The 15,217-nt window shown below is 48.6% G+C and overlaps 1 protein-coding gene across 1 annotated transcript in view; it reads right to left on the reverse strand.

Moving 5' to 3' along the window:
- madd (MAP-kinase activating death domain) overlaps positions 1–15,188 on the reverse strand; it is a 39,878-nt gene extending 24,690 nt beyond the window's left edge. The window contains exons 1-6 of the mRNA XM_084475908.1: positions 15,066–15,188; positions 7,193–7,382; positions 5,550–6,209; positions 2,141–2,444; positions 611–742; positions 86–246 (exon numbers count right to left, since the gene is read on the reverse strand). Of these exons, the coding sequence (XP_084332034.1) occupies positions 86–246; positions 611–742; positions 2,141–2,444; positions 5,550–6,209; positions 7,193–7,251 (1,316 nt within the window). The 5' untranslated portion in view covers positions 7,252–7,382; positions 15,066–15,188. The remainder of the gene's footprint in view (positions 1–85; positions 247–610; positions 743–2,140; positions 2,445–5,549; positions 6,210–7,192; positions 7,383–15,065) is intronic.
- Positions 15,189–15,217: the final 29 nt, after the last annotated feature.

Here is a 15,217-nt window from a genome sequence, read left to right on the forward strand (position 1 = left end):
GGAGCCAGCCTCAGCATTAAGGTGTGTTCTGTGAGGACCTTGTTACTGGAGCCAGCCTCAGCATTAAGGTATGTTCTGTGAGGACCTTGTTACTGGAGCCAGCCTCAGCATTAAGGTATGTTCTGTGAGGACCTTGTTACTGTCCAGGTCCACCAGCCACACGTCGTCGGGCATCTTGAAGTCGGCCTTGTAGAGGAAGAAGCTGGCCGGGACGCCGATGATGTAGGGCGTGGGCGCCAGGAGGAGCTGCAGGGAGAGAGGACACTCAGACCACCATACTGATCACTCCTCTCTGAACCATGCACTGGTCCTCATGTGTGCAGAGAACTCATTCTGACTTGTGGCTCCACTGCGGTCTTTGGTTCCGCTCCACTATCCCCACCACGTTCCTTAACAACAACGCTCTATTTTGTGTTTCGATGCATGTGGTGAGGAGAGGTGTGGTGAATAACACTTTGGAGAGCAGATAGCTGCAGGGAAGACGTTTCTGCTCACGTTGAAACGGCTCTCCGCCGACAATCTCACTGAACTGCATGTAACCACCACAGTACTTATCGTGAGTTTAGCATCGCAGAACCCCTTGATTCCTCCAGGGAGTGTCGGAGCGTACCTGTTCTGCAGACGCCATGCATGTGGGCAGCAGGGGGATGACCGGGAACATGTACTCCAGTGGGTAGATCATCGCCACGAACGCCATGACGCTCATGGAGAGAGCGTTGTAGTCCCGGGACTGGAGGACCACCTGGGGACCACACCGAGGGATAGAACCGATCAGAACCTGCTCCTCGTCTGGTCAGAACCTGCTCCTCGTCTGGTGAGAACCTGCTCCTCGTCTGGTGAGCTACAAGGGACTCTGGTGAGAACCTGCTCCTCGTCTGGTGAGCTACAAGGGACTCTGGTGAGAACCCGCTCCTCGTCTGGTGAGCTACAAGGGACTCTGGTCAGAACCTGCTCCTCGTCTGGTGAGAACCTGCTCCTCGTCTGGTGAGCTACAAGGGACTCTGGTGAGAACCTGCTCCTCGTCTGGTGAGCTACAAGGGACTCTGGTGAGAACCCGCTCCTCGTCTGGTGAGCTACAAGGGACTCTGGTCAGAACCTGCTCCTCGTCTGGTGAGAACCTGCTCCTCGTCTGGTGAGCTACAAGGGACTCTGGTGAGAACCTGCTCCTCGTCTGGTGAGCTACAAGGGACTCTGGTGAGAACCTGCCAGGCCCTCATGGCGTCTGGGTGAGGTACCGGTCATATGAGACAGGGAACAGGGTGGATCGGTGAAAATAAACATCTGGATGAACACCAGATGGTGCTGTTTTCTTTTCTGGGTTAATTTAATTTAGAGCTGGACTCTAGAACAGACAGAGCTGGACTCTAGAACAAAGACAGACTCTAGAGCAGAGACAGACTCTAGAACAGAGACAGACTCTAGAGCAGAGACAGACTCTAGAACAGAGACAGTCTCTAGAGCAGACAGACTCTAGAACAGAGACAGACTCTAGAGCAGACAGACTCTAGAACAGAGACAGACTCTAGAGCAGAGACAGTCTCTAGAACAGAGACAGACTCTAGAGCAGAGACAGACTCTAGAACAGAGAGAGACTCTAGAGCAGAGACAGACTCTAGAGCAGAGACAGACTCTAGAACAGAGACAGGCTGTTAGTGTATTGTAGAGGACAGCAGGGCCGTGGTTAATACAGAAACAAAGAGCCAATGTTCCACCTCACTAGCTCCCATTAATGCTGGGGAGTTCTGGGCGTTTAGATACATTAAGATAACGGAACAATTCCCTTTGTTCGGCCTGTTGGTCAGCCTTATCTCATTTCATGCGTCATGTGTGGTTTAGGAACCTTAATGCAACGACAAAATGGCCAGGGAGACAGGGAGAGGGAGAGAGAGAGAGAGAGAGAGAGAGAGAGAGAGAGAGAGAGAGAGAGAGAGAGAGAGAGAGAGAGAGAGAGAGAGAGAGAGAGAGAGAGAGGGAGGGAGGGAGGGAGAGAGACAGACAGAGAGAGAGAGAGAGAGAGAGAGAGAGAGAGAGAGAGAGAGAGAGACAGACAGAGACAGGGAGAGAGACAGAACAACAGACAGACAGAGCCAGAGAGAGACAGAGACAGAGACAGAGCCAGAGACAGAGCCGTGGTGTTCACCTTGTGCTCCAGCAGGATGCAGCTGAGCACCTGCAGGCATGCGTCCACGCCCAGCAGCTCCAGGGGGAGGTGCAGGGGGAAGTCCACCATGCAGAAGCGGGAGTTGTCGGGCAGGGCGAAGGTGAGCGGCCTCTTGAGCTCCTGGGGCAGCACCTCCACGTCCACGCGCCGCTGGCCCGCCACCGGGACGGGCGAACGCAGCAGCCGGTACACCCACGACTCGATCTCCCGCAGGTCGGCCAGCAGCTGGCTGCCCTTCTCCTCCACCGACAGAGCCCCGGTGAACACGCGCCACATGGTGTCCCTGGGGAGGGCAGAGCGTGAGGACCCTCAGCAGGTTGAAACTCAAACCTCCTCTGGAGAAGCCACTCATCCAGAGGAGGGATAATGTAGAGGAACGATGACAAATGGTAAACAAAATGCATTTATGTTCTGTTGCTGTTCTGTCGCTGTTCTAACCAGTGGCCACTCAAATTTACAATATGGCCTCACATTCAGCCATTCATGCACACGTTCACACACCGACGGCGGAGTCAGCCATGCAAGGTGACAGCCAGCGGGTCAGGAGCAGTCAGGGTGAGTTGTCTCGCTCAGGGACACCTCCACACTCAGCTAGGGATCGAACTAGCAACCTTCCGGTTACCAGCCAACCCGCTCTACCTCCTGAGCCACATGCCACCCCATAACAAGGCCCACAGTAAACCCTACTGTATGTCGATCATACCTTTCAGCTATGGAGGTCTAAGATACTGGGGTTTATTTTAACTACTGAAAAAGGCTTTAAATCTCCACGCCAAGAATCCCGGGCTCTATGAAGATCTTGGTCTAGTCCCGGCCTCAGCCGATATAAACTCAACGGATGTCCCAAACTGACCAACTCTGAGCAACCTGGAGTCTGGCCGGTCTGAGATTCAAAGAGGACAGAAAATGAAACCACTTTGAGTGTTTGTTCAAACTAGGGCGTAGTTTGGTTGGAACAGTTTGTAGAGGAGAGCAGTCCGTGTCTTTCACAGAAAACACTATATACTGCTATTCCTCTCTGGTACCATCAATGGGTGACCACTATGACCTGTGATGTTCCACCAGGGTGACCACTATGACCTGTGATGTTCCACCAGGGTGACCACTATGACCTGTGATGTTACACCAGGGTGACGACTATGACTTGTGATGTTACATCAGGGTGACCACTATGACCTGTGATGTTACACCAGGGTGACCACTATGACCTGTGACACCAGGGTGACCACTATGACCTGTGATGTTACACCAGGGTGACCACTATGACCTGTGACACCAGGGTGACCACTATGACCTGTGACACCAGGGTGACCACTATGACCTGTGATGTTACACCAGGGTGAGCACTATGACCTGTGATGTTACACCAGGGTGAGCACTATGACCTGTGATGTTACACCAGGGTGACCACTATGACCTGTGACACCAGGGTGAGCACTATGACCTGTGATGTTACACCAGGGTGACCACTATGACCTGTGACACCAGGGTGACCACTATGACCTGTGATGTTACACCAGGGTGACCACTATGACCTGTGACACCAGGGTGACCACTATGACCTGTGATGTTACACCAGGGTGACCACTATGACCTGTGACACCAGGGTGACCACTATGACCTGTGACACCAGGGTGACCACTATGACCTGTGACACCAGGGTGACCACTATGACCTGTGATGTTACACCAGGGTGACCACTATGACCTGTGACACCAGGGTGACCACTATGACCTGTGATGTTACACCAGGGTGACCACTATGACCTGTGATGTTACACCAGGGTGACCACTATGACCTGTGACACCAGGGTGACCACTATGACCTGTGATGTTACACCAGGGTGACCACTATGACCTGTGACACCAGGGTGACCACTATGACCTGTGATGTTACACCAGGGTGAGCACTATGCAGCACATTGAGTTTGAAGGCAGATCCAGCGGTCTCATATTAAACACGCTGGTTCATGTTGAAGAGGTTATACGACGCCGTGGGCCAGCGTTTTATGGGCTGTTTCCTGTTTCCTGTCGTCAGGTCAGGTCCCGCTCTCACCTGACGTGACCCTGAGCTCACTGCAGCCCAGACGGTCTGTACAAACCACGGTATGAACGCTGAGGGTTTCATTAAGACGGAGCAAACACTGCAGGTGTGAACGCAATCATTCACTGTCAATAAACTGCGTTTCAGGACCTTGAAATCATCACATATATTTATATCTTTTTATATCAATCTGTTTATGTCTATCTATCTGGAAAACTCAATCAATTTTTGCTCTCTTTTTACGTTCTTCTCTTAAACCAACTGAAACTGTGCTGCTGTTTGGCAACAGGGCGGACATGGACCAATATACTGAGCAACATGAAACCATGAGGACCTCTGATTGGGTTAAGCTTATAAAGGGTCGTTAAATCTATTGGAAACACACAACAATACAAACAGACGAGCACCAAAACAATAGTTAACGTCATTAAATGACTCCTCATGGAACAGAGACACATTCATCTCCCCTAAAATAGGATTCACTGGAAACTCACTGGAAAGAAAGTGAAACAAGGGCCAGCAGAACGAGACGGAGACACACACACACACACACACACACACACACACTAGAGAACCGCTCATCTCTTCTGTTTCGTTAGGGCCTTTGGTTCAAATAAACTCAACAAATATCAAATTCTGAGGAATCGATCGATACACTTTGGACACACCAAGGATTGGGCTGTCTGAGGATATGAGCAAAAATATTACTGCATTTTAATCAGTTCCCATTGGCTGTAATGCTATTTCTATGTTCTATTCTGTAGTTTGCTTAGTATTTATGAAACTTTTTCGCAGTCTCATCTGCAAGATGTCTGTCTGTCTGTCTGTCTGTCTCTCTCTCCATCTCTCTCTCTGTCTCTCTCTCGGCTGTTTTTTAATGCACTCCACATAAACATGTGTTTCCACACATCCTGGATAATAGGCTAGTAGTGATATTGCACAATTATTTTGCATTGTGCAGTTTGTGCAGTGCTGCTGTAGTGCTGAGTGGACAGCATGAGGACAGTACAGAGTGTTGTGACGAGGCCTGGGGGTCCGCAGGCCACTCAGTCATCTAGCTCTGCAGGCCCTGGGCGTGCACATCGCTCACATGCACACTCACATGCACAGTCACATGCAAGCTCACATGCACATCGTTTACGCACCATTCTTCGCCAACACAGACGACTCATTGTGGACTTTATGATCAACATACAACTGTGTGCTTTTGACTTCCACGTGACAGACCCCCTCATTGCCTTCTTATCGTAACCTCCCCCCCCCCCCACCCCAGACTGACCTCTGGGTGACTCCCCCCCCCTCCCCTCAGACTGACCTCTGGGCGCCCCCCCCCCCCCAGACTGACCTCTGGGGCCCCCCCGGTGCCCCCTGCAGGCCCAGCCTCTGGCTGCAGCGGTCCACCAGCCTCTTGAGGAGGTACAGGCACTCCCTGAAGGTGGAGAAGAAGGGGTAGTGGCTGAGCACACACAGCGACGTCAGGGTGCTGTTGCGGCTGCGCTCCGCCGCCCGCACCGCCGCCGCCCGCCTGCGCCGCGGCGAGCGCCCCGCGCCGGGCTCCCCGCCGGGAGGCTCTGCCTCTGACCCGGGCGCCGCCGGCGGCCCGCCCCGCTGGGAGTGGCCGGGCGGGCGGGCGCCCCCCGGGGCCGCCCCGCCTCCGCCGTCCGACCCCTCGCCGGTCGTCTCGGCGGTCTCCGCCTCCGTGGGGCCGCCCTTGTCGCCGCGGTTACGGTGGTGGCCGCCGCCCCCGCTGCCGCCACCGCGCTGGAAGGAGCGGTAGAAGTTGACGCACATGCCGTAGCGCGTGATGCCCGAGTCCTTGTCGGTGAGCGTGAAGACGAAGGAGGCGTCGTCACGCAGGCTGACGCGGCGCTGCCGCACGCTGAGGCAGCCCTCGGGCTGGCAGAAGTACACCACGTCAGGGGGCAGCGGGAAGTCGGCGTGGTCCTCCAGGGGGTAGCGCCGCAGCAGCTGGGGCGTCTGGGCCACGCTGTCGCTGCTGGGCTGCCTGCAGGGGGGGGGGGGGGGGGGGGACACGCTGAGGACGAGCACCAGGGGGGACGGCTTCATGTTGTACTGCACCACAGTACTACTGTACCATAGTATTGTACCATAGTACTGCACCACAGAGCAACTGTACCACAGTACTGTACCATAGTACTGTACCATAGAACTGTACCACAGTACTGTACCATAGTACTGCACCACAGAGCAACTGTACCACAGTACTGTACCATAGTACTGTACCATAGAACTGTACCACAGTACTGTACCATAGTACTGTACCACAGTACTGTACTATAGTACTGCACCACAGTACTGTACCATAGTACTGTACCATAGTACTGCACCATAGTACTGTACCACAGTACTGTACTATAGTACTGTACAATAGTACTGTACCATAGCACTGTACCACAGAACAACTGTACCATAGTACTGTACCACAGAACAACTGTACCACAGTACTGTACCATAGCACTGTAACATAGTACTGTACTATAGTACTGTACTATAGTACTGCACCACAGAGCAACTGTACCACAGTACTGTACCATAGTACTGTACCATAGCACTGTACCACAGAACAACTGTACCATAGTACTGTACCATAGTACTGTACCACAGAACAACTGTACCATAGTACTGCACCACAGAACGTGTTCCTCTGCATGGTGTTCTGTGGTACAGTACACAAGTTGTACTGTACCACAGAACCCCACACACGTTCCTCTGGATGTTGTTCTGTACCACAGAACGTGAATGAATACTGTGGTGGGCCCTGCTAATTAAAACAGGCCTCTCATCACACAGTGGTAGCAGTGTGAATTCCCTACTGGATTATAATACAGCTGCTATAGGGTCTAACTGAATTATACAGCTTTAGGAACACAGAGGACTGCCTCGGGAAAAGGAGTTTGTTCTCACTAATTCCCAGAGGCGCCTCAAACATTTATGTACAAAATGTGCTGAGGATAAATAAGTCCTCACCTGGCGCCCACCACCACCAGGTAGTCCAGAAGACGAGGACATGCCTTCTTTTTCTCCATCTTGGATTTCCCTGTGTGTGTGCGTCTCTACGGCATTGAAGTCGTGAACATATGTCCCCGGGCTGCAGTGGATTGGATCACAGAGAGGAGCGCTTCATCCCGTGGTGCCTCAGAGGAAGACCGGTCTGCTCCTGCAGGAGAAGAGGACAGACGTGATGTTAGTGAACTAACAGGTGGAAGAAAGAACGCTGCTCAGAGCACTGAAGATGGAACAGTCTGGTAAGATAATGTGAGTCTTTACACTCAAACTAGGACATAGTTCCATTAAAAACAATAACAACGACAACACTACAGCCAGTACAGATGTGTTCCACTATTGTAGTTCACATCTGGGGTTTCATTGACAACAGGAAGATATAAAGATGGAGGGTCTGTGGTGAGCAGCTTAGGGCCGAGAGGCCAGCCAACCGCAATGTTCCAACCATTCTTCACTCAGAACAAGAAGAGCATTGGAAGGATAACTACCAAAAGGTTAAAAAAAAAAGACAAGGGGATAAATAATAAATAAATACAAAAGAGTTTTGGACCAATCATTTGACATTGCAATATTCTAATCAAGGAATGGAGAAGTTATCCCTCGACTAGAAGTCCCGCCCACCCTCAGACGGCCCTCCCTCTATCAGAAGTCCCGCCCACACCCGCCTCTCGCTGCTAAACCCATGAGAATGAACAGGATATCGCTCCCTCCCAAGTCCCGCCCCCTCTCTGGGCGATAACGCCCATAAGGAGCCCCACCGTTCCCAGTACCTCTCATTCCCAGTATCTCTCATTCCCATTGGAAAGGTGAGGCCCTCCACTGAGGACTGCCTACATAACAAGCAGCTCTACTGGGCTCAGCCAACTGGTCTGACTGGTCCATCCTCCTCCCAGTGACGAGGTTCCCATGCCCCAGTGGAATTGACAGCTGTACAGGATGTACTCACTCTCAATAGGAGGAATAATAACAACACTGATCACACAATAAAAGCACCTGCGTTCCAATTAGGATCAAATATAACATTTAATAAGAGGTTGATACATTGCATTTTTAAATAACAAAAAAGCCTAGAAGTTTTTGTTGGTATCAGAAGCGTAAGAGACTAGCCTGGCTATTGCCAGACCAAGCTCAATCCTAGACGTTGGTCTGGGGAGGCTGCTGCCATTTCCTTCAGTACCAGAGGCGTGATCAATGGGCGGAGGTAAATTGACTATGTACCCAATTGGCTGCTTGCCATCGCTTCCCTGTCGTCATTGTTAAACCAGCCAATAGCGTGCCAGGGGGAAAAGCCAGCTTGGTGATTGGCTCCCGCAAAAACGGATCGAAACTAGAAAGAATTGTATTGCTCCTCTCCAGACCCTCTGCAGAGCCAACTCACATCACCGGCAGAACGGGCGGGGCTACCCAGTCTGATAAGAAACAATATTACACACCATGTTGAACTGGTAACCAAAACAAACTTGTAAAAATGGATTAAAGGCTAGAAACCTGCAGGCATTATACAGGATTATAACAGATATTATGGTAATGAATGAGGTGTACGTCATCTAGAGGAGTATCGGTGTACACAGCCTCATGTTACCACATGTTGGTGGTGAGTGTGTCCACTTCCATTCAGAAGAGAGTTTGGATATCGTTTACATAGCATTTGTGGATGGGGGTGCACGCAATGTGAGTTTCCTTCTGTGGGTTACAGATCAGTTCCTTTGAGATGCACATTGCCATCTACAGGTGTATGCTGTAGACATCACAGGCAAACCCGGCAAACCTGAAGACATTCAGTGTGAAAGCAAAACTAATTTCAGGATGACTTTAATATAATAATATTATATATATATAATATATTATAGGGCTTTAACCGGGATGGGCTCCTAAGAGGTTGTTATTCCTGAGGGCTTGGGAGGACCAGCTCAGTGGGACCACATGGCAGGAGGGCCGTTCTGATGGGATCAGACTGGGATTACCTTTCAGCCAATCGTCAAACTGGTGAACTAATTCCCCCCAGCACAAGTTGAACTGCCCCTCCAAAACACATCATCTATGTAGCGACCTCCTCAACCTGCCCTCAACCGGACACTGACCGCAGAGCGCCACATGAGCCATTGTGAGGCCGGTGCCATCGTTCTATTTTGAATATAACCATCAGCAGCGAGTCCTAACGCTCAGTTGATCAGCTCATGGATATGTTTATTAAGTTATTTATTGTTTGCAAACTATAAACCAGCTCATGTGGCATCCGACTTGAGGTGTTTCTAACCCCAGGACGGAGCCTCCCCACTCTGCTCAGGGAGGGGGTCCAGGGCAGACCAGTTTATACCATTTGTTTGCTCGCTTGCCTCCATAGACCTCTGAAGAATAAGTCCCGCCTCCAAGGCTCCGGTTCCCTCGGTCAAATGTCTATGGGGAATAACATGGGGTTTATGAATGATCGTACATAACAAACTCTGTAGGTGGCGGAGAAGTAAAAGCTGTGTCACGTTTTGAACTACACACTTTCTCCATCTAGTTTCGACTGGGTTTTTGGATTGTCAGTGCCGTTAAAGTAGCATTAATAATCGTTACTACTTTAACGAAAGTCTGAGCATAATTCAATTGAGAGAAACTCCCTTTGCATTTCATTTATAAATAGAGTATAAAAGGCCCAACCAGCACAGAACAGAAGCACAATAACATTTGAATTACATGTGAAACGAGACATTTCTAGTAAACACTGATCTGTTTTTTTAAGTACAGCAATAAGTCCATCAGTTGTCAAGCATTCTGATCATCTTAATGTATTAATGGTCAATTAGTGGACAGTGCCAGGTCTCTTCTCTTTTAATCCTCCACCATTTTCTTCCAGATGCTCAATAAGGTGAATGATTATTTTCAGTTGAGCCAATATCCCTGACAAATGATCTCTGCCTGATCCATTCAATGGTAGGTTCAAGAAAACACAGTCACTTAAATAATGAATGGATCTTTATAAATATTAAATGTCATATTACTCATTACTCACTGGGCTGTTTTCTATTCTAGTCATTCCATTTCTATTCTTATCTTATGAACCTATTTTTTGTTGTGAAATAGATTGAAACTAACCAATTCCATGTTCGTTTTAGAGGCAGGATTCCTGTTGAACAAACTTTGACTTGGAACACTGATTAATTAAGCATTTCATTTACTGGAATACTGATATAGTGGAATGTACCATCCAAACATGAATACTGATATAGTGGAATGTACCATCACAACATGAATACTGGTATAGTGGAATGTACCATCCCAACATGAATACTGGTATAGTGGAATGTACCATCCCAACATGAATACTGATTTAGTGGAATGTACCATCCCAACATGAACACTGGTATAGTGGAATGTACCATCACAACATGAATACTGGTATTCATACTTTGTGGTCACGTGACTACCATGGATACCTGGAGGGCAACAAACGCTGGCAAAATGGCGACGAACAACGGCCAACCAGGGGAATTGCAGCCTTGCAGATTTCCGATACTTAGATACGAAGAGAAGATAAACATACTCGGAACTTGTGATCCACACACAGCACCCGCTGATGTAGGTTATTCATTGCTTTGAAGCTGGCAAAGACTCTACCAGACTTGGAGTTTGGAGATATTTACATTTATCTCATAGAGAATCCGTCACCTTATACCGCACAAAAATTTAAAGCCTACGGATGGGTTAACAACGCTGTCGTATGGGAGGTGAAAAACAGGAATATCTTCATAATCAAAGCAAAGGTGAATGTTACTATTCCACCATCCACTATGAAATGTCCCCTTTTGTCCACGATTACATAGCCAATGTGGTCTTATTATAGCCTGATCATTCACTAAAATACACATAGAAAGATTAAAGCATCCAGCATATGATTTCAACAATGTGTGAGGGCAGGGATGATCGCACAGTTGCTGTTACAGAATGCTGCGTGATTTAATCTGCACAGTGGAATGAGCGCTGGGCGGAGATGTTTGCGCATTTCAGAAGCAGGGAGATTCCGTACAAAATATATGTCTAATTTGTCAGTTTGCCATGTGTATGCCTGGCACAAATGCTCCCGTTTAACTAATCTTTCCATCATGGCGGTATTTGGACTGAGAGGAACCTAAGGAAAACTGGCGACGTCCTGATTAGGTTACTAGGTTTCGTTGCTGGAGTTCTTGCCCGCCAGCCAGTCGTTGTGACGTCACGTGCAAAGTATGAATAGTGGAATGTACCATCACAACATGAATACTGGTTTCAAAATTTTTGATTTGAGAGTAAAAAGAGATCAAAAGATGAAGAGATCAAAAGATGTCCTCCCGCCCACTCTCCCTTTCTCCAGCGTCTGAATGAAACACATTTGATTGACAGGCATGTGGCATGTGATTGGCAGGATGGATTCACCGAACCGTTCAGCTAAGAAACGTCCTTATTGGTCCAAACCGAGCCAGGACGCTCTACAATCTGAATCTTCATACACAGAAGCAGATCTCCACCACACCTGATACTCTCATTGATAGTGTCCCCCTACACCAGCTGACTGACAGAGATGGCCTTTCTAACGGATCAAATAGACCTCTGAAGAATAAGTCCCGCCTCCGAGGCTCTGGTTCCCTCTCACTTAACACTTTCTCCATCTAGTTTCGACTGGGTTTTTGGGTTGCAGGTGCTGTTAAAATAGCATTAATAATCGTTTACTACTTTAACGGCACCGACAATCCAAAAACCCAGTTGAAACTAGATGGAAAATGTGATGGAAAAGTTCAAAACGTGACGCAGCTTTTCCTTCTCCGCCACCTAGAGTTTGTTATGTATGATCATTCATAAACCCCATTATTCCCCATAGACGTTTGACCGAGGGAACCGGAGCCTCGGAGGCGTCGGCGAGCCATCGGAGAGGCTGCTGTTCATCTTATCTCGATGTACACACACTGTCTGCAGTATAGCCGTTGTGAGGACAGAAATCCACTGTGAACCATTAGTGAGTTGGAAAACCATGTAGTAAACTCATATTGTATTGGAGTGTGCTGCATGAGAAATATCTCGCCAGCCGTTGCACTATGAATCATGTTCTGACAGCTTGGCTGGTATTACACCACCAGTCCAACATCAATAGGAGGCAGGATTCTAACAAGGTTGTGTTACTGCAGACAGCCTAGCAGGGGGCCTGGTGATTGGTCAGAGGGGTAAAGATAGAGATAATGCACACTATAATGCATGCTGTGCAGTAGCATTCGGGTTAGGAGCTAAGGGCCGTATTTGATCTATTTTGGTGTGAAACACATTAAGGCCTTAGTTCAAATTACAAGCGATGAAAGAAATCCACAATATAATACATCATTTTAAGAAACCATACCATATGTATCCATACATTGGTTTCATTTAGGATAAATTAAGATTTAATTGCCAAATCTGGGATATGTACAAAGGAGTGGGAGAGGTTATAAAAGGCCTCACTGAAACAGTTTCACAGTTATCAGAGAATGAATTAATAACTACCTGTAAAAGAAAAGCTGCTGGAAATGTTTGAATTGTTAAAAACAAGGAGGTGCAGCAAACAGAGCAGCAAGAAGCGGCCTGTAGCGCAGCAACGTGGAGCATCCAACACAAACACACTCACTACTGCCATGGTATCTGCTGTCAATGTTAATACTGCCATGGTATCTGCTGTCAATGTTAATACTGCCATGGTATCTGCTGTCAATGTTAATACTGCCATGGTATCTGCTGTCAATGTTAATACTGCCATGGTATCTGCTGTCAATGTTAATACTGCCATGGTATCTGCTGTCAATGTTAATACTGCCATTGTATCTGCTGTTAATGTTAATATTGCCATGGTATCTGCTATCAATGTTAATACTGCCAAGGTATCTGCTGTTAATGTTAATACTGCCATGGTATCTGCTGTCCATGTTAATACTGCCATGGTATCTGCTGTCCATGTTAATACTGCCATGGTTTGGTGGTGTGTGTTGGCTGGTTAGCAGTCTGCTGAGGACTGGGTGTGTGGCTGAATGTTACTGGTGGGCCGACCCAGGCCTGACCTCACAGCCATACAGGTCGGGTCTTATAAAACTGTAGCTAGAGGGACAGGTGGGGTCGGGTCAATGTGAGGCCTCACTTCCATCGATAACGTTCTTCTTTGTTTAATGAACCCCTTTAGTGGCCCCTCAGACCCCCTGCACATCCTGTTAGGGGGCGTCTATGGCCCAGTGGACCATCATGCATTAGGGCCGTCGCCCTGTTTGTTACTCCAGTAGTTCAGAGGAATTCATCCTCTCATGTATGACCCTTTTCTTTAATGCTAATGAACACCATTTTGTGAGCCCATTAATCTCTTATTTCGCCACAATGGGATTCTACGGCAGCAGAGGTAAGCATCTTTCTGCTGTTCCACAGTCATCCAACTCTTCAGCCAGCGAGATCATTAACTAATTTCTCATTGGATTAACAACTCCACTGAGATCGGTTCAATGTCTGAAGAACAGCATAAATGAACAAATTGATATCACCGGATGCTTACGATCCTTGCACGCAGTAAAAACTGGGTGCACTGCATTCTCATGAATAAAAATAGCTAATTAAATGTCTAATTAACTTAACGTTACCATTTTGATCTGTCTAACTCAATTGTATTATGGATCAACATCAATAGTCTTTGTGATAAAACCTTTTAAGAATCGTATAGGTCAACAGATTCATTCAGTCATTTCGTTCCATGAGAGATAAGCGTTAGAATCACCTTCAGAGGGACTCATGGTTCAACACCAGCTGCCCTCGGCAGCACACTCTTATGTAAGCAGAGATATGATTCATATCCTCCCCACACTGTCAACCATTTCGCTTGAGAATAGATTGTTTTATTTTAAAAGTATAAATAATGTCAATATTTTGTTAATTAGTAATTATATGTATATAATGATTCAAATATGCGTCAGGCTGTGTTGATTTTGCCAGGTTCATCATTTAGCAGGATGACTTCTTCACATCGTTCACGCGTTTCCATCCCAGGAGGGTTCACCAGATCACTCTCCCACCACAGAGGAGCAGCCAAGCGTCCAAGGTGAAGAGTGACGCAGCGAGGGAACGCTACGGCCGTTACTCTACCCCGAGGTGAATTATATAAACAGGTCAGGCAGCGGCGGTGATGGACACCACTACCACACCACACACACACACACACACACACACACAAACATGACACACACATATACCATATACAGGACACACACACATATACAAACACACACCACATCTATATGACACACACCTTATCTACAGACACACACACACAGACACACATCAAATATATATATACACACACACACACACACACACACACAACTGTTAATCGTTTTCATTCAGGACAGCAGACACACCAGACCATCCTGGATGTGTTCAACCAGACATCCCTGGTGCAGCCTGGACCAGAGGCTCCTGGTACCAGAGGCTCCTCCTGGTACCAGGAGGCTCCACCTGGTACCAGAGGCTCCTCCTGGTACCAGAGGCCTCTGATCGTCAGACCTTCAGCATCGCCTCGTAGGACTCCGGCTTCATACGTCACGGATGGATTAGCCACGGAGCTAGCTGCTAACGGGATAGCTAGGTGCTAACAGGAGAGCTAGCGTCTGACAGGAGCGCTAGCCGCTAACAAGAGAGCTAGCTGCTAACAGCAGAGCTAGATGCTAACAGGGGAGCTAGCTGTCAGCGGTAGCATCACTTAGCTTAGCCGTCGGAGTCCCGGAGCGACGTGTCGTCGTACGGACCGACCTACGGAGGGTCTAACCGAGGAGCAGGACGGGGTGGTGACGGGGTGCGGAGCCGGCGGAGGAGCACCACCTACCTGTCCGTTAGCGCCCCGCTGACGGCGACCCTGGGGTTGGATGATGATCGTGATGGGCAGTGATGCTGCTGAGCCGCGTTCAACATCCTCCTGAGCCGCCGAGCAGGAGTGGGCGGGACTTCCGCTCACTGAGTGACGAGGGACCCCTGGAA

This window comes from Micromesistius poutassou, assembly GCF_964030765.1.
Source record: "Micromesistius poutassou genome assembly, chromosome: 12".
In the NCBI taxonomy this organism is placed as follows: domain Eukaryota; kingdom Metazoa; phylum Chordata; class Actinopteri; order Gadiformes; family Gadidae; genus Micromesistius; species Micromesistius poutassou.